Source organism: Sinocyclocheilus rhinocerous, unplaced genomic scaffold (assembly GCF_001515625.1).
Source record: "Sinocyclocheilus rhinocerous isolate Xijiao unplaced genomic scaffold, SAMN03320098_v1.1 scaffold503, whole genome shotgun sequence".
Lineage (NCBI taxonomy): Eukaryota > Metazoa > Chordata > Actinopteri > Cypriniformes > Cyprinidae > Sinocyclocheilus > Sinocyclocheilus rhinocerous.
The window spans coordinates 16,790-35,565 of NW_015643185.1; the positions used below are offsets into that span (position 1 = coordinate 16,790).

An 18,776-nucleotide genomic window follows, 5' to 3' on the forward strand; every position below is an offset into this window, starting at 1 on the left:
AGAAGCGACCCCAAAACAATATATATAAATAGATTATTTTAAAAAGTCGAAACTCCCCCCCCCTTTTTTTAAATTCGCTCTCTGTTCACTACTATTGATATTTCGTAAGTTGGGCAAAATAGTTATTAAAACACGTTGGAAATGGCAGGAAACACCAGACGAGATGTAGTTTTAAAGGATTTGGGGTTGAGAGAGAGAGAGAGGTGCACAGGGAGGAGGGGGAGACCTGTTACTGCTTGTGCCAACTGTGCGCTTTCAATGCGCAAAAGCGCACAGAAATGTTATCTGCTCGAATCAAGATATCATTCTCTTGATTGTTTTTCTTATCAAAGCTTTTTTTTTTTCTCAAGACAAAATGCATTAATTTTACACTCAGCATGTCTTTAGTGTATACGTCAATCAATAGTATTGACATAAGAGGATCCTGCTTCTCCATGCGCCTTTTCTACAACTCACCGTTTCTAACATTTAACGCGATTTAAATATTTTGAGACTAGGGCTGCGAGGATGTGGACGCTACCGAGAACCCAGTTCGCGCGCAGTAACGGCTCGTCGAGCAGCGACGAGAAAGAAATAGCCGTAAACATCGGTGGCGTGCGGCTGGTGCTGTGCGGGGACATTCTCAACCGCTATCCGGACAGCAGGCTCGCCGAACTTGTGAACTGCTCAACTCGGAGTTTTGATGTAATTTCTTCGCTCTGCGATGATTACGACCCTGGAAAACGAGAATTCTACTTCGACAGAGATCCTGACTCGTTTAAATGCATTGTAGAAGTGTACTACTTTGGAGAAATCCATATGAAGCGCGGAATCTGCCCTATTTGTTTTATCAAAGAGATGGAGTTTTGGAAGATTGACTTGAGCTACTTAGACGAATGCTGCAAGAGTAACTTGACTGAGAAGGAGGAAGAGTTGGCAGAGATTGCAGACAAGGTTAAAGTGATCCTGGATGATCTGAACTGTGACCCTAACGTGAGTCGCACTGAAAGGTGGCAGAAGTTCCTCTGGAAGCTCATGGAGAAACCAGAGTCCTCGCTCCCCGCACGCGTAATTGCCGTTGTGTCCTTTCTGTTCATACTAGTGTCATCTGTGGTTATGTGTCTCGGGACCATACCGGACCTCCAGGTGGAGAATTCCGAGGGGAACCGCGTTGAGCACCCGACCCTAGATGCTATCGAGACGGCGTGCATCGGCTGGTTCACGGTAGAGTACGTGCTGCGCCTCGCATCATCTCCAAACAAGGTGCACTTTGCGCTCTCCTTCATGAACATGATAGACTTCTTGGCCATCCTGCCGTTCTACGTGGTGCTGGTTCTCACGTGTCTCGGCACGACAATGATGGAGCTGGCTAACGTGCAGCAGGCGGTGCAGGCGCTCCGCATCATGCGCATTGCGCGGATCTTCAAGCTGGCGCGCCATTCTTCTGGCCTTCAGACGCTCACGTACGCGCTCAAACGGAGCTTCAAGGAGCTGGGGCTGCTCCTCATGTACATGGGAGTGGGCATCTTCGTGTTCTCCGCTCTCGGGTACACCATGGAGCAGAGCCACCCGGAGACGCTGTTCAGAAGCATCCCGCAGTCCTTCTGGTGGGCCATCATCACCATGACCACCGTCGGCTATGGGGACATCTACCCAAAAACCACCCTTGGCCGGTGCAACGCGGCCATCAGCTTTCTGTGCGGGGTGATCGCTATAGCGCTGCCCATCCATCCCATCATCAACAATTTCGTCATCTATTACAACAAGCAGAAGGTGCTAGAAACCGCCGCCAAGCACGAGTTGGAACTCATGGAGCTGCGCGCGCTCGAACTCGCAGTGAAAAGCTCCTCGCGCAGGTGTGACGCGCCCGGGAACACGTGGGAAGGTGCCATGCGCGCGTCGCGTAGCGATACATACATCCCGCTCCTTTTAGGAGCGCACAGAACTGAGAAGGAGCCCGTGAAGAAGAAAAGCCTGACTTAGGACAAAAGTGAAAGAAAAGCACTTTAAGTTTCACGAGAGCTTGTGTTATTATGGTCATTGTGCGCTATAAATAGGGTGACCATACGGGCCATTTTTACGGGACGCGTCCTTGCCAGGATTTCTATATTGCCTAAAATATACAGGTTTTGGCTGTTTGCACTGTGCAGATCGATCGTTATATGACATTCACGAGAGCCATAGAGAGCAGAGCAGACGGCTCCTTATGCTTTCGAATCGCTCTCGCGGTACTTTGGTGTCATACAATGATCGGTGCGCAGTCGAAGCGAACGAACAAACACGTGCGCGTATTTGCATCGCTTTGATCGTTCTCTGTAGATCTCACCTTCTCACACGCCACGATTGGTCGATTATATACAATACCTGCATGTTATTGGTCAAACTACTAACATACTTTGGATGTTTTAGGCAATATAAAAATCCTGGCCAGGACGTGTCCCGTATGAACGGCACATATGGCCACCCTAGCTATAAACTACTGTGCTGCAATGTGACCGTCAAGCTGCTTGTGGTGGTTTCACTGGACCGCAAAAATCAATTCCTCTTCAAAAGTGTTATTTTGTCTTAATTAAATAAAATGCATGTCAAACTTCACGCGTATGTGTTTTAGATAATTATGGCGCAACCAAAATATTTACATCAACATAATCAGAATCATATATTTCACAAACACACGTACAATACAGGGGAGCAATCAGTAACATACACTGTCCTCCTGAGGTGACCATATATAGACGTTGTGCGTGTAAAAATATGAAGGATTTACAGGATAAATTTGAGGTAAGAAAGTATCATTTTATTTTATTTATTTTTTATTTTTTATCATGTTAATTGATGGTAAATGATTAAATTGATATTGTGAATTGGCAGGTTGTCTGCACATGGAGGCGAGATTGTGATGAGGGTAGCATAAAAATTCATAAGCAAAATGTATTTATTTGTTGTGTTACCTCTGGTGCCAGTGGTGGTGTAGTATCATCACTCTTTGTACTTGACATTAATTATTAATTTCTATAAAATATATATATGTATGTGTCTGTGTGTTTTCTGAAATGCAGATTTTATTGGTTGCTAGGAAGCAACTGTCCCACATATACCAACCATCTGTCTATTTTTGTAATAGTGGTGTTTTTTTCCATTCTCTAGTATGATAAGGACTTACAAGCTTGTAGACATGAGAGATATATTCTCAAACAGTCTTTCCTGGGTGGAGGAGTAACTCAGATGTTGACTGAGCTACAGATAAGATTTTTCTTTTAAGCACTCCGTCCTCAAATGAAATAATTCACACAGTCTCTAACTTTCTTGTCCTCTCTATTCCTCTCTGTCTCCTAACCTCTTCACAGTGATCCAATTACATGTGGTCAGTGATAAATACAGTTGTAAATGGGCTTACTTGCAGCACATTTGGAGGCACTTGGAATCGCACGTGACCACATTGGATTTTATAGTGTAAAATAACTATTTGTTCTTGCATTACAGTGTTGCTCACAACTGCTCTATTTGCTCAGGTTTGCTTAAAAGCGCAGTGCTCCTGTGCAAGCAGTTAGCAAAACAGGTGTCTGAAAAGTGAACTGAGATTCTGAAATGTTGCTTTTTCATCATTTTGATTTACATCTTGAGAGAGTTTTACTCTCATCCTAATATTGCTGTTTCCTGATGTCCAATTCCTGACTCAACATTCCAGCACAGAGATAAAAACAAATGAGTCACAGAATCCACCCAAACATGCTAGAATTCAGCGAAGAGCCACTGGAGGCTAAGAATAGGACCCCCAGCATGTTGTGGGCTGGTGTCAGTCATGAGAACAGATACTGAGCATTTAAAAGTGAGTGAAAAAGTGAAAAAAAAAAGGTTGTTATATAGAGAAGCATTTGAACATGTCTGCACAGCAGGGGGTTCTCACATACACCCTCAAAACGCTCAGACAAGATGGCTGCCCTGGCACCTACAAGCGTGATGAGATAGCTGACATGGTTTAGATTCACAGCTTGAGGAGTATGGGTGTGCTTCTGTGTGGGTTTGTGTGGATAGTTTAAAGGTTTCTTTCAGGGTGTACGTTTATTTTATTCCCTGCAATGTGTACTTCTTTTGTATAACCGTTTTAGTGTCTCTGAAAGTTTAATAATGAATATCGTTGATGTGGTTTCCATACAGGTTTGAAGCATTGATTCTTGCATAATGAGTTGAGCCCAGCTGTACTGTCCTCTGATTCGGTGTTCTCCTAGTATTCCAGTCCACCAATCAGCTCTCTTGGGCCCCCATTACCATGGGAACATAAAGGACTATGGCTAGAGAACATCTATGCCAATTAACAGCATCTAAATGACGTTCTGCCGTAATGATGCCACCAAATTTTGTTCCCATCTGAAACTGTTGTATGTGATGTTCTGATTGAGAATAAGAGAGATAGTGTGTTTCCATAAGTCTGTTCCCCAAAATTATTTATGCAGGATTCACATGGTCATGGGAAACTCAAATGTATTTGATAAATGTATGCATTAATTTGATGTTATGACTTGTAATTTTCAGAAAATACACCTAAAACTTTTAATACCTACCTATATCATCTATAATATATCATATTATTTTTCTTTCCCCATTGACAATTTTTTTGATTTAACCTTAAACTATCAAGTGTTTATGCTTCAAACAATTTGTCAATAGAGTAAGGAAAAAATACCGTAAAGATTCAAAGACATATACTGTGAAAACCATTTTGCTTTTCAAGTTTTACAGTGTATGTGTGAATTAAAGTGCAGTTAGAGAATGAGTGAGATTCTGTCTGCACTGTGATTATATTTGCAAGTATGCATATAGCTGAAGTTTTGTACATGTGAGGGCTTATTCCTTGCATGTCTCACTTATGCACTAGACCATGAGAATAAGTGACCATTCTTGTACTGTAATCCCTGCAGAGTATTTACACACCATCCTCATAGTGAGAGTGTTTGCATGCTTTAAAGCTGAAGATTACACTTTCCAATCAGTTCTAACATGATTACAGCTGTTCCACTCCTTGAAATAGTTTGAATGTGTGCTTGCATGTTCACAGCCTAGTATATTTGAACAAAAAAAGTTTCTTCCTCGTGACTGTGCACAGGTTAGAAACGTGAAGTGTATTTGTGAGAGAGGCAGAAAAGAGAGCAGCTGGGAACACTTAGTGGTAGATTCACTCTACAGGTCGAGAGCAACAACCTCATGCACGCAAATTGTGAGCTGCTTTGCAATCTAAGCAATGCATGGCTATTTAAAGGCATTTTGGATATTTTTTAAATCAATATTTGTATACTTTTTCACATCTTGTAACTTTTGCTCGCATAATGTTACTATTGGTGCTTTTAATCATACTAAATTAACTTCAGTTCAATTGATGCATTTTGTTCAACCACAGCAGAGAATTAAAGTGTTTTTGACAGAGGCTGTAAGAGAATAATGCACCGCTAAAAGTGGCATTCCCTTGCTGAAAGAATCTGAACCATTTCTCAGTCATTTATCTATGCAGTCCATTCCGTTATCCTTCGGGTGCGTAATTGCACATTATGTGACTCAAGTGTTTGTTGACATTTAAACATCCAATTCTGTGTGCTCTCAAACACTTAATGGCATTTAATGTTTTGCTACAAATAAAATTGTTTTGGAATATGCTGCATAAAGAAAAAAAACCTTCCAGTATAAATGGTGATATCAGAATCAGAATGAGCTTTATTGCCAGGTATGTTTACACATACGAGGAACTAATAAGTAGGTTAAAAATCTCTAATAAAAATCTCTAATAAGTAGGAACTGATTCTCGGAATTCTGTGATAATAAGTCTGCTGTTGCTAAGAAAGGTAAAAGGGTCTTAGAAGAAATCATCCATTCATACTTTATAAGTTTTACTCAATGTCTACAGTCTCATATGAAAGAAAAATAAAAAATGACATCTCTTTTACCTCCATCTTTAGACAGCAATCAAATGTGAAAGGTTCGTGTGACCGGACTTTAGTTCAGCCGCACTCAACTTGTTCTCACAGCAAAGGTGACATTAGGAGCACAACTGGGTGTTTTGTGATTTAGAGCTTGGCTGAATGGGTGTTTTAGTGCAAAATCTAGGAGATTGTCTGGTTGTTAGTAATCATTTGTAAGCACTGATCATGTTCTGACAGCAGCCGCCAGCTCACGCCTACAGTTCTGCTGCTCGTTAGGGTTCTAACAGCAAAAATAATTAGTCCAACACTCTGGCAAATCCAGTCTGAGATAATTACTCAAACACAGTGCAGTCCTTCACACAGACTGAACAACTTGACCTTTTACTTCAAAGAGCACCAGAGAGAAACGAGTAATGATTGTCTTTTATGAGACAGAAAAAAATGCTTTTTCACATTGTGCTCCGAACCACCTTGCCCATTAAGGAAATGATTAGATGAATAGAGGAAAAGCTGGATGGATGAAACCCTTTTTGAATGATTCCTGTTTCACCTATGTTGTGTATATAGTATTTTTGCTGTGTTTCAGATCTGTTCCCTGGAGAGAGGGCAAAAGCTTCCTCAGCATTGCGTCTATCTGTATACGGTGTGGAGGATGTGTGTGGGGTCAGCTTTTGCCATCATTGTTGGGATCAAATTTTGCCCACAAGGATAGTACAACCTGTAATGACCTACATGTTGGGGAACAGCTAATGGTCCCTATTAGCAAAAATGGCTTTAATAAAGCATATTTAAAAATGCCTTAAAGGGACAGTTCTCCCAAAAAGGAAAATTCTATCATCGAAATAATTTACTCACCCTCATATCTTTTAGAATAATTTTTTCCTTCTGTACACCACAAAAGGAAAAGGCAGGATGTTAATTCGAATCTTTTCCATATAATGAAAGTGAATGGTGACCAGGGACTGTCAAACTCCAACAGTGACAGAAAAGAGGTCTGTAGTACATTCCAAGTTTTCTGAAGCGGTTGTGCATGTGTAAAATGTTGAAATTTGGGCAAACATGAAAAAGATTTGAGAACTATGCTCAAGAAATGTTCTGAGTTACATTTTAAGAAGTGTCAACATTCTATAAAGCTTATGCTTTTGTGTTCCATGGAAGAATTAAACTATTAATTTGAACTTTAATATTAATAGAATATAATCATAATAATCATAAATATTGATAGGTTTAATATTAATAATAATTATTTGTATTCAAATATTCTAAATTATTAATTGCAATAATTATTGAAGTACTTACATTTTTAATAATAATAATTATTATAATTTTGTTGTTGTTATTTAAACTATTCATACTATATATATTATTAAATTATTAAAATCATGAATTAGAAATTCACACTATTATTAACTATCTATTTTCCAAATGCACATTATTGATCTTATTGTAAACAATTCAATCATGTATTTATGTCTTTTTTTTATTTAGACATTGTAATTTTTAATTAGAATGTCATAACTGGATTTTCTGATGATATGCCAGACTTCTCTTTAGTGATGTATGATACTTCTCCTATCATCATAAACCCGGCCCTTTGGTACAATCGACTACAAGCTCACATTCAGATCTGCCTCCATCCAAACAACAACCAATGAATTGAACCAAATTTCCACCCTACATTTTTTTTTGAATTTTCCATAATCTGCTTCACTTAGATCCTTTCAGTAGAAAGGATCTATCACTACATCTGTTACATGGCTACTTCAATATTAAAACGTTTATTTTAAAATACAAAAATGTTTCTGCAGGTTAAAGGTTAAATGATAGAAAATATAAAAAGCTCAGCTTAAAACTGTTGGAAGCCAAAGAAAAGTCCCCACTGTGATAGAATGTGCGTGTTTGTGTGTAGCAGAGAGAACTGAATACATGCTGGCGAGATAGATGTGAGTGTATGTGGGCTGTGAGAGAAAAACAGTCAGGAGGTTCAACTCATGGATTTATTGACTGATTCCTGGACAGACAGACAAAGAATAATGTTGGTGTTTGTTGACACCGTAGCGAGCAACAGAAGACTGATGAGAAAAAAACAGCAGTTCATTATTCATTTAAATTTAATCTGGTGTCTTTAGAAAAAGAGGCAGGAGAGAAAATGTTACAAAGATGGACAGGACAATAAATAACTGATCATTTCAATTAACCTGTTTAGTGGTGCAGGAAGTGAGACTGTTGGGAAAATGATGGGAAGTCGTATTTAATTGGTCCCGGGGACAGTGTGATTACTTGCTTCGGTACCAAGCTGAAAAGAAGAGACCGTGAACAATCTTGCAAAAAAAAAAAAAATGGGTGAAATAATGATACCATACTCTGCTAGCATCTTGTCCTGACTGTGAATTCTCGAGCCATAAAGGACAAAAAAAAAAGACATAAGAATCACATTGAGATCAATGCTAACTTTTGAACAGCATGCTGGTGTCTTATGAACTGCCTAGACTTGGCAGAGCATAAAATAGCAGTGCAGCTTTCAGTATGAACACAGCCACAGGATGCTGAGCTCTGCTGGTTTTGGAAACACAAACAGTAGGTGGGGCTTAGCAGGAGTGGGAAGGTGGATGGGACGTATCTGTCAATGATAATAACGTATAGTTGTCTTGTTTAGAAATGTTCGGGCCTGATTGACGCAGTGACATACATAATCGCTCAAGTTCCTGCACGTGTCTCTTACAGTTTACACACTGGAAACCATTAATCCATGATGATCAATACAGTGTGACAGCAACATGCTCCTCATTTTAAGCATGCACAAGCACATAATGCACATGCAGAGTGTTTCTGCACTCATAATCTGCCAGCAGGATCTTTAATTATTCTTAAGACTTCCAGAGGTTTTAGAGTGAGAAAATATTTAGATAAAATGAAGATTCGTTCAGGTCAGTTGTCATTTTACCGTCACTGATTCTGAGTGCTGCGCAGTTTAATTACTTTTATTGGTTTTTGCACTCATGAAGTATATGGTAGATTCACCATTTATGTACGAGTTGTGTGGACTATAGATGGTTTAAAGCAATAATTCAGTGTTATTTTAGATATACTATTATATTTTTTGTTAATATTTTGAATTATATTTTATTTTTATATTTTCTGTTTTCCCTTTAATTTTAAAGTTTTAGTAATTTTGTTGTTTTGTCGTTTGTATTACTTTTTATTAATTTTATTTTGTCAATTTTATTAGTTTTTATTCATTTGTATTTATTGGTTAGTAGTATATTCATTAGTAGTTCATTTAGTTTTAGTTTTTAGTACTTCAAGCTAAAGGAAAATGAGAAATATTGCCTCAGCAATTAGCTGAAATAAATTTATATATTTTATTCCAATGAATATATATTTTTTTATAGCTTTAGTTAGTATTACCAATAATAACCCTGATCACAGCAGATTCATCTGTATTGAACTGGTTCAAATTGTCCAATAACCAGTTTTCAATGTGTCAGTGCCAGACCATGTTTAAATTTTTAAATGTTGGATGTTTTCTAAGCCTCTGCTCTACTATTGTCTTCCCCTCAGTGGAGTGGCATGCCGTAATTTTTTTTTCCAGATTGAGATCTGCATCTTCAGCCTTTTTCAAAGATTATACTTATGTGTGTGTGTGTGTGTGCGTGTGTGTATTCTGAGTAGAGAGAGTGAGAAGGATGGTGGACAGGCTTGCTGAGTTAAAGGTAATTTCTGTTTGTTAAAAATGAACATTTTGAGTTTGATGTTATCCAGTTGAGTTTGATTGACTGGGACTAAAAATTGTCTAGGACCTTTAGCAGCCAAATACAAACCATACTTGCTCTATTATTTAGTTCATTTATGTATATTGATTTTTGCAATATTTTGATATGTCTGAAATAATATTTTTACACTACCGTAGAAGGTTTGGTAAGATTTTTGTATTTTTGAAAGAAGTCTCTTATATGCTCACCAAGTCGATTTAATTTAATTAATATTATGAAAATTTTATTATAATTGAAAATAACTTTTCTGTTTTTATTTAATTTTAATTTTAATGAATATCTTTCAAAAAAATCTTACCCTAAACTTTTGTACAGTAGTGTATAATTAGAACAGTTAAACTGGACAACAAACAATACATTAAATGTCTATGCTGAGAAATACATAATGTAATGTGATCATAACAGTTTGTTTTAAAATCCAACAGATGTGACCATGGTGGTTTAAATGGACTGATGTGACAATGTTTCCCTTTGTGTGTGTGTGTGTGTGTGTGTGTTTGTGTGTATTTACCTTTGTGTGTTTACCTTGTACCTAAATATAGTCACGACAGCTGAACCGGAAGTTTAGTAGCCCACTAGGAAAGTCTCGGTGCTCCCCATGGTCAGTCTTCTTCCACTGTACTGACTGATTGGAATTCCCTCTCCAACTAACCTCTGTCCTTGAGGTCCTGCTGTAATTGAACACACTATCCCATGCCCTCTGCTGCATTGTGGGTAAGCAAATCATCAGTGTTTAAAAGTTTTGGAGAGAAATTAATACTTTTTTTTTGGGAATTAAATTAATAGTTTAATTCTGCAAGGACGTGATTAATTGATCAAAACTGACAGTTTACAATGTTTCTAGATTCCTTTTTTAAATAAAAACTGTTCTTTTGAACTTTCTTTTCATCAGAGAATCCTGTTAAAAAATTGTTGAATGTTTCTTGAAATATTTCTTGTTATTATCAATGTTGAAAACAGCTGTGCTGCTTAATATTTTTGTGGAAAGTTTGATACAGTTTTTAGGGTTCTCTGATGAATATAGAGTTCAAAACAACAGTATTTATTTGAAATAGAAATGTTTTGTAACATTATAAATGTCTTTACTATCACTTTTTTAATTTAATGCGTCATTTCTGAATAAAAGTATTAATTTAAAAAAATACTGACCCCAAACTTTTGTACGGTAGGCTATTGTATATTTTAGTTTTTTAAAAGTTTTAGTTTGTTTAAAATTTAAAAGACAATATAGAGCAGACAGGAAAGTAGAGAGAGAGAGGAGGAATGGGTTCAGGTCACGGCCCAGGTCAGATTGAGATCTGAATCCATGTGAGCCATCAGCTTTTGTGTTTTGTTTTGAGAACCCACAGAACCACAGGTCCAAAATGTAAAACAAATTCTAAAACAATGAGTGAGTGAGTGAGTGAATGCATGAATGAATGAATCAAGCTTTATATTTAAATAATAGAAGCTATGTCCTGTAAATATGTGTGTGTGTGTGTGTGTGTGTGTGAGTTTTGGGGAGGCACAAGCCCTTATTATCATGAAAGTAAAATAAAGGAGAAGAGTTGTATCACATAGAAACAGGTGTGAAAATGACAGTGTGGAGGCGGAAGCACTCACGCTCTCTCTCTCTTTCTCTCTCTCACAAACACACACACACACACACACACAGTGAGCGGGCTTTGAAGCTGTTCTGCCTGCAGGCTCTCTGTCCGCCCTGATGCACATTTATTTCTTGGTAGCGAGTGGTCCTATTGGTGTATGATGACAGGGTTTTTCTTCCTTCTCTCTTTCCTCTAACAATAGTGTATTGGTTTATATTCACACCAAATCAAATAAGATTTGCGTAGAAATCTTCTTTAAAGAATCTAAGCCCATAACTAAAGACCAGACGGACTTAGAAAAGTCTGAGAGCACTAAAATGCTTCTCTGTTACAATATTTTCTAATTTAATACAACATTTACAAATTATATTATTAGTATGGCAGTTTGAGTGAAAAGTCGAAGTGAAAATGTTTAATGAATTACAGAATGTATGTGGTTTGTCCCTCTTTTGCATTAATGACAGCAGCACTTAAACTGCATGAACTCCACAAGTGTGAAACTGAAACCTGATGATCATGCTCTCCAGCATGATGAAAAGCACATTGAAAACAGAGTTGTTCACATCAATGTCACAAATATCCTTAGAATCTAGAATATTTCTTCGAAACCTACAAGTTTCTGTTTATTCCCAGTTTACATTATTTAAAAATATATATATATTTTTTTACTTAAAATGTTTTAAACAAGGTCTTTGACTTTTGCGTCCCACAAACTAATCGCCAATTTGAAAACATGCAGAAATCTATGGGTGTGTTTGGACATACCTGATGCTCATGGTCTCCTGCTGTCTTTCGAGTGAGATCCGGGAGCAGCAGGTCTCTGAGAGAGCATTTGTTGGCTCAGTGCCGTGTGAATGTCTTTTTATGGGTACCAGCAGATCCCTGGTGAAGCTGAGCTATGTGTGTTTGTGTGTAAACTCCTGCCGTTCCAACAGAGTGTGTAGCTGTGATCATCCAACAGAGCCCTGGGTAGACAGCACAAGCTCAGATACACAATACAGTATATAAACCACACAATGGGACGCACATATCTCTCAAACTCACTCACAATATGATGTCTTAGCTCAGCAGAGTGTTTTGTTTGTGTGCATCTCACATTTCCTTTTTTCCACCAGACATACTGTGCCATCTTTCCTCCGCTCTGTAACGCTGCAGCAACGCAGCAGTAACTCGATACTGACTGTTTGGCAGCACATTTTTTCAACTGTGCAACACTTTTTAAACTTTCAAAAAATATCTGTATCAGTTAGTAGTAGTAAGTGTTTTTTTTATTGGATCTAAAGATTATTTGAAAAAATTGCCTTTTTTTACTCTAGTGTTTTTACTCATTGAAGGTTTGGTATGACTGCACAAGAATAGGGTGAACGACTTTTTAATTGTTAATTGTTCTCTCTGAAAAGGAAAATATGTAAGGCTTGGGGTTTAGCTGCCTGTGCACTGTAAAAAATACAATTGCACATTTTCCAGTTTACGAAACCTTTTGAGTCTCCAATACTAAAAAAATGCTATTTTCTTGAAACTACATAAAAACCCTTGTCAGACCAACAAAATTACCACAAATGTTGCCCCAACAAGTCAAACACAGTTAACTGAACAAAGAATTTCATATTGTTAAAATGTTAAGGCTTTGTGAGTTCCCAGCATGCATTGCAGCATGAATTATGCAGTTACTGTTATAGGACTATTGTTTTGCTGTTTGCCGACTTCATTTAAAAAATGTTGTTGTTGTTTTGTCATTATTGTTAGTTATTTGCTGTACTGTGATGTAAAGAGCTCATCTTTTTAACATTTGTTGGTTGTCACCATTCTTGAGGTTAGTGTGTCTAGTTTTGAGGCCTAGATTATGTTCAAACACTTATGTCCATTTCCTGGGTATCTTAGTCTTGTAAGGTGATTAACAAGCAAAGAAAATGGTGTCTTGTACTTATTAGACTAAGTTGCCCATTAAAGTCGGCATGAAATGGAAGTTGTGATTGTCTTTACTTCTCTACTGTGATGTATATCCGAGTTAAACGGCATCTGAAATGAGAGGGCGGGAATTGATTGGATTGTTGGAAGCTGGGGCGTTGCAAACAAAATGGAGGCAGATCTGAATGCCAGTTTGCAGTTAGTGGTGGGGGAGTTCTCTCCACTGGATTCACGGCCGACACCCAAGCATGAATAAATGTTTTATTTATTACGGATGACAGCGACGATCAATGGCACAAAACATGCCTAAACAGCGCGCGCGCGAGAGAGATAAAGAGACTACCTGAATGACTGAGCGCGTCCTCCATCAGGTTAAGTCATATTCATGAAAAAAATTAGTTTGCGATGTCCTAAGAGTAATGTTGTCGTAATATATCCTAATATCTTTTCAATGTTTAGGGGTAACGTACTCCCTCATGACTGGTGTCAGTGCTATAAAGTGAAGCATCAGCTTCAGCTTCTCCCCCTGTCGTTTATCCCAGCGTTTACCCCTCACGTCACTAGCTCCGCCCTTGCGCCATTGCTCGGGACCGGAAGAGTAGAGTCGTCGTTTTGAGGGGGAGGTGAGTTTTAAATTAATTAAAAAAAAATAATGTGCATAATAATAAGTGCACGGATAAATTATTTATAATAAACACTACAGTATTACATTAAAAAATAAGAATTTTCAATTTTGATTTCATGGTGACTTTAACATTTGTCATTCGTAAGCAAACATAAACTCAAAAATGTGATGACTTTTTACACATTTTTTTTTCATCCAGGCAACAGAAAAAAAATAAATTACCCCAACGACAGTAATTGTTTTTTCAGTTGCTGTGACAAGAATTTTTCTATTAGCAAAATGGGACAATCTATTGTTGAGAGAACTCAAAAGTCTTACTACATCAAGTTGCCTTATTATTTTAAGTTTTCTCAACTATTAATTTTTTACAGTGTGGGTTGATTTCAGTAAAGATGATGGACTTGAAAATATTGACGGCTAGTAACTTTTATTGAGCAGAGTGTTAGAACTGGGGAGGAGATCAACACTAAACCCCGTGCCTGCCACACTCTTCCTCTCTCTCTTTTTCTCTCTCCGGCACTCCCCCTTCACATCACATTTTTCTCCCTCTTGGAGGACTCAACATCAAAATAAAAGTCTTTAGCAAAGACATGCAGAAATAGAATACAATGAATATTAAACAAACGAATTCACAATAGTAACAAATAGTTAGAAAGAAATGACAAGTAGCACATTGAATTGTACATGAAATTTTGAAGTAGAAAGACTGAAATAGTATTTTCTTGTAAAACATAATGCAATAATCTTCATTTACAACATCATTTTTTACAGCAGACAAATTCATACAAAATCACCAAATTGTACAATATTTATGAATTCTGATGAGATCTGGTTAGATGTTCTTACCCTTTTACATGTTGCAGTGATTTTACCATAGCTAAGGGTCTTCCAACACAGTCTTGTCACAAGTGTTTTTGCAGTGCAGTGAACTGGTTGTGAATTGAATTTGTTCAATCTAATTTGTAAGTTTCACATCAGGGGTTTCTCTTTAGTGTTTCTCAACCAGGGGTCCGTGGACCCCTAGTGGTCCTTGACGTAAGGCCAGGGGGTCCGTATAATGAATAATACTTGACTGCATTTGGTCCTCACAAAGACACAAATGATACATAGATGAGTCAATTTTGTTCTGGGTGTCCTTGAGGATGGTTCTGAATTGGACTGGGGTCCGGTACGCCAAAAGGTTGAGATTCACTGCAGTGGAGACAGAACAAAGTGTAACAGAATGCTTTTCTGTCTCCACTTTCTTTCAGTTTGTGTGTTGCTTGATGCTTATTGCGCACAATGCTAGATGCTTTAGCTTCTTTTGGAACTATTTTAGAACTAGAATTCAGTATTGGAGCTGTCGGTTTTATCATTTTTAGATTTTTGAAATTGATTGATTTATAGAAATTCCTCCTGACAGTTATCTCCAAGGTCATTTGACTTGAGGTGATTTAATGGAGTATCTACCATGGTTGGATGTTCAACGTGGCATTGGACCCTCACAGCACTTTTACTATTCAGGGTCTGTCAGTCAAATTGAATTACAGTCTCTTTAGCTCTTGTTGGCAAGCCAAATCAGATTTACTGGTGTTGTATTTAAATATTTATTAGATATACAGTGGGTACGGAAAGTATTCAGACCCCCTTAAATTTTTCACTCTGTGTTATATTGCAGCCATTTGCTAAAATCATTTAAGTTAATTTTTTTTCCTCATTAATGTACACACAGAAATTTAAGGGGGTCTGAATACTTTCCGTACCCACTGTATCTATCAGATTCTCAGTCTGAGAAACATCAACCATTAATCACAGCATAAACTGTTACATATGCAACATGCAAAATAATCTCCAGCTGAGACGACTGTGCAGAAACTCAAATAGTATTTCAATGTTCTAAACCTCCCGTCAGCTCTGTTGTGTCCCCTATCAGCAAAAAGGGGACACAACAGAGGCAACACACTCTCTCTATTGCTCTTTCTCTCTCTACATTACTTTGCAGTTGTGTGTTTGTGCATGTGTGTGTGTGATTGGCTGCATCCTCTGTCTACTTAACTGCCATCAACTAATGGCAGTTAAACTTATTTTTTCAGTCTCGGTCTTGGTGTGTGCGAGCTTCTTTGTGCGTGTGTCTGTCATTTTCTCACTTAATGAGGGCTTGTTTTTTTCAGTTCCCATAGTAACGTCAAGATAATGATGCCTCTGTGTCTTGTCAAGACGTCTGACAACACGGTGGGTTGACTGTGACATCCCAACTTACACGGCATTGTGGGAAATGTCCCATGCGAGCTTGTGAGCTGCACCACTTCAGTTATGGTTGAAGAAACTAGAGGAACGCTAATATATTTTAAAAAGACAAAACAGGACAGATAGAAAGATGCAATGAGGGAGTAAGAGAGACAGGTCTTTTTCTTGTTAGGTGTAGTTATAGTAGAAAACTTGCTTGTTTAAATCATGACAGCTCTCAGTCTCTGTGGTAACCCCAGACTTTATACCAACATCACTACAGTGTCCACCAACACAAAAAACACAAAGATATTTTATTCTTTTTTCACACAAATTATGATTACAGGGGCTGATTATATTTATAAAGAGTAAACTGATACATTTTGACATTTGCTTCACATATGAAAATGTAAATAGATCCATATGTATGACTTTTCTGATGAAGTAAACTTGCTCAGTAGCTCACCTGGTACAGCATTGCACTTGTGATGTGGAGCGCACTGCACTGAATTCTGTGAAACACAAGTCACAATAAACAAGATCAAAGACTTGCAGACGCAAGCTAAAATGGCCTGATTGCTTCAGCAAATTATAATTTTTTTATCTCATTTTTGCTTTTGTTAACACTATCAGATATGTTTAAAGGAGGGCTTAGTGTAGGTGGTATATTATAAAAAAAAAAAAAATAGAAAAAGAAAAGAAAATAGCTTGCTGTATTCCTCATTTGTAAGTTGTTTTCAAAAAGTGTCTAGTAAATAAATAAAAATGTAATATACTTGATGTTAAACAATATTTACATCATAGCAAACTCCACCTACAAGTGCTTTAACAAAAATAGAAACTTCACATTTCTAAGTTTAAATGTCCGTAGTGCTTGAATGTCAGTATGATTTTTTTGGATTTCATAATAATAATAATAAATTGAGCAATGAGAAACTGACATTGTCATATTGTTGTTTGCTTAACTTGAAAAATTTCTAACATAGATGTAACACCAATTGTACAATGAACTGGGTTAATAAGTTAATATACAAAGTACAAAACTTTAAGTTAACCAAACTACCAAAACTTGACAGAATGAAAGGAGAGAGATAATGAATCTGCTGGAGGACAAAAGCGCAAAAACAGAGTTGGCCAAAAACATGGTGCAATATGAAGAAAACAAGCATCTGAGAGACATAATGAAAGAGTAATGAGAGACAAAAGAAATCACCCACCCTTGTCTTCTTTTTTTTTTAAAACGCATCTCTCATTTATATTCAACCCAGTCGTCAACAGACAAACACACAGTCCATTCACACAGTTAGGCTGCTCAAACTGATCTAACATCAGAGAACAGATGCTTTCATCAAAACACCTGATATGAAACACTGTGACAGTCCATTTAGTTGTAAATTAACAGACGTTCAGGGACAACGGGTTGTTTGTCAGTACCCTCAGGCAGAGATAGCGGTGTATTCACAGGAGAATCTAGTGGCGATTTAAATGCACGCTCATGCACACACACAAGAGATGAGGGAACATCATCCCCTGAGTGAATCTTTGGTTCTCCTCTTTATTCCTCCTAAGTAAAACTCTCTGCTGACATATTGATGCTGTAACTTTTTAGAGCTCCAGTTCTCTCCTCTAAGCCCTCAATAATGCTACTTGAGATTCTCAGCAACCCTTAAAATACTTTTTAAAAGACTCATTCACTTCTTCAAAGCACTTTTTCTGGAGAATAGAAAATATGACTGTATATCTGAGACTTTGTATGGGGGCAAGTGGGTCACTGGCTTGCAGCTTTATAGACCGTGCCTATTATGTGACCTTTTAAGTCCTTTTTTGGAGTTTTTAGTTTTTATAATTTTTCACTCTAAATGAAAATGTCATTCAAAACTCATATGATTTTCTTTCTTCCATGCATCTTTTCTGCTTTGCACCATCAGTTGAAGCAATTATAAATGGGTTGAAATCACTTTTATATACTACCGTCCAAAAGTTTCAGTAAGATTTTTTTTAAATATTTCTATTAATACTTCTATTCACCCTGGACACATTACATTGATCAAATGTGACAGCAAAGACAATTATAATGTTACAAAAAAGTCTATTTCAAATAAATGCTGTTCTTTTTAAACTTTCTATTCATTAAAGAATCTTGAAAAAAAGTATCAGTTTCCACAAGAATAGTAAGTAGCACAACTGTTTTCAAAATTTATAATAATAAACAATTAAACAAGATCATGTGACTGAAGACTGGAGCAAAAACTGCTGAAATTTCAGCTTTGTCATCATAGGAATAAATTAAATAATATTAAAAGATATTAAAATAGAAAACTGTTATTTTAAATTGTAATAATAGTTCACTTTTTTCAATCAAATACAGTGGGTATAGAGAAGAATCACCCCCCCTTTAAAATAATCACATTTTGTTGCTTTGCAGCCTGAAATGAAGACAGACACAGACATGTTTTTTTTATCTAGCTGTTTTTACTCAGTAAAACTTATAACATCCAAGTGAAAGATATAACACCAACATGTCAGAAAAAATAAAAAAACTGAATAACTGAGTTGGAAAAAGGATCACCCCACTCCTAAAAATGACTTGTAAACTCAATCAGGTGTAGCTAATCACCATCTCAATGGCACACAAAGCCATTTGACTTTTTTTTTCAGCTGTGATCATTTTGATTAGCTAAGAGCTTTCCTGGAGTATTTCAGTCCTTGGTAGTGCAACTGAAGCAAACAATCAACTATGGGTGGCAAGGCACTGTCAAAAGATCTCCGGGATAAAGTTGTGGACAGG

General features: G+C 37.2%; 1 protein-coding gene across 2 annotated transcripts in view; it reads left to right on the forward strand.

The window, feature by feature from the left end:
* The window catches only part of LOC107757105 (potassium voltage-gated channel subfamily F member 1-like), a 28,645-nt gene that overhangs the window by 8,711 nt on the left and 1,158 nt on the right, over positions 1-18,776 (forward strand). Inside the window, exon 2 of one of the 2 annotated variants that reach the window (XM_016574482.1) lies at positions 498-1,973. The exons of the other annotated variant lie outside the window; for it this stretch is intronic. Coding sequence (XP_016429968.1) covers positions 508-1,962 — 1,455 coding nt within the window. The 5' untranslated portion in view covers positions 498-507 and the 3' untranslated portion in view covers positions 1,963-1,973. Of the gene's footprint in view, positions 1-497; positions 1,974-18,776 lie in introns of those variants that run through there. 2 annotated transcript variants of the gene reach the window in all.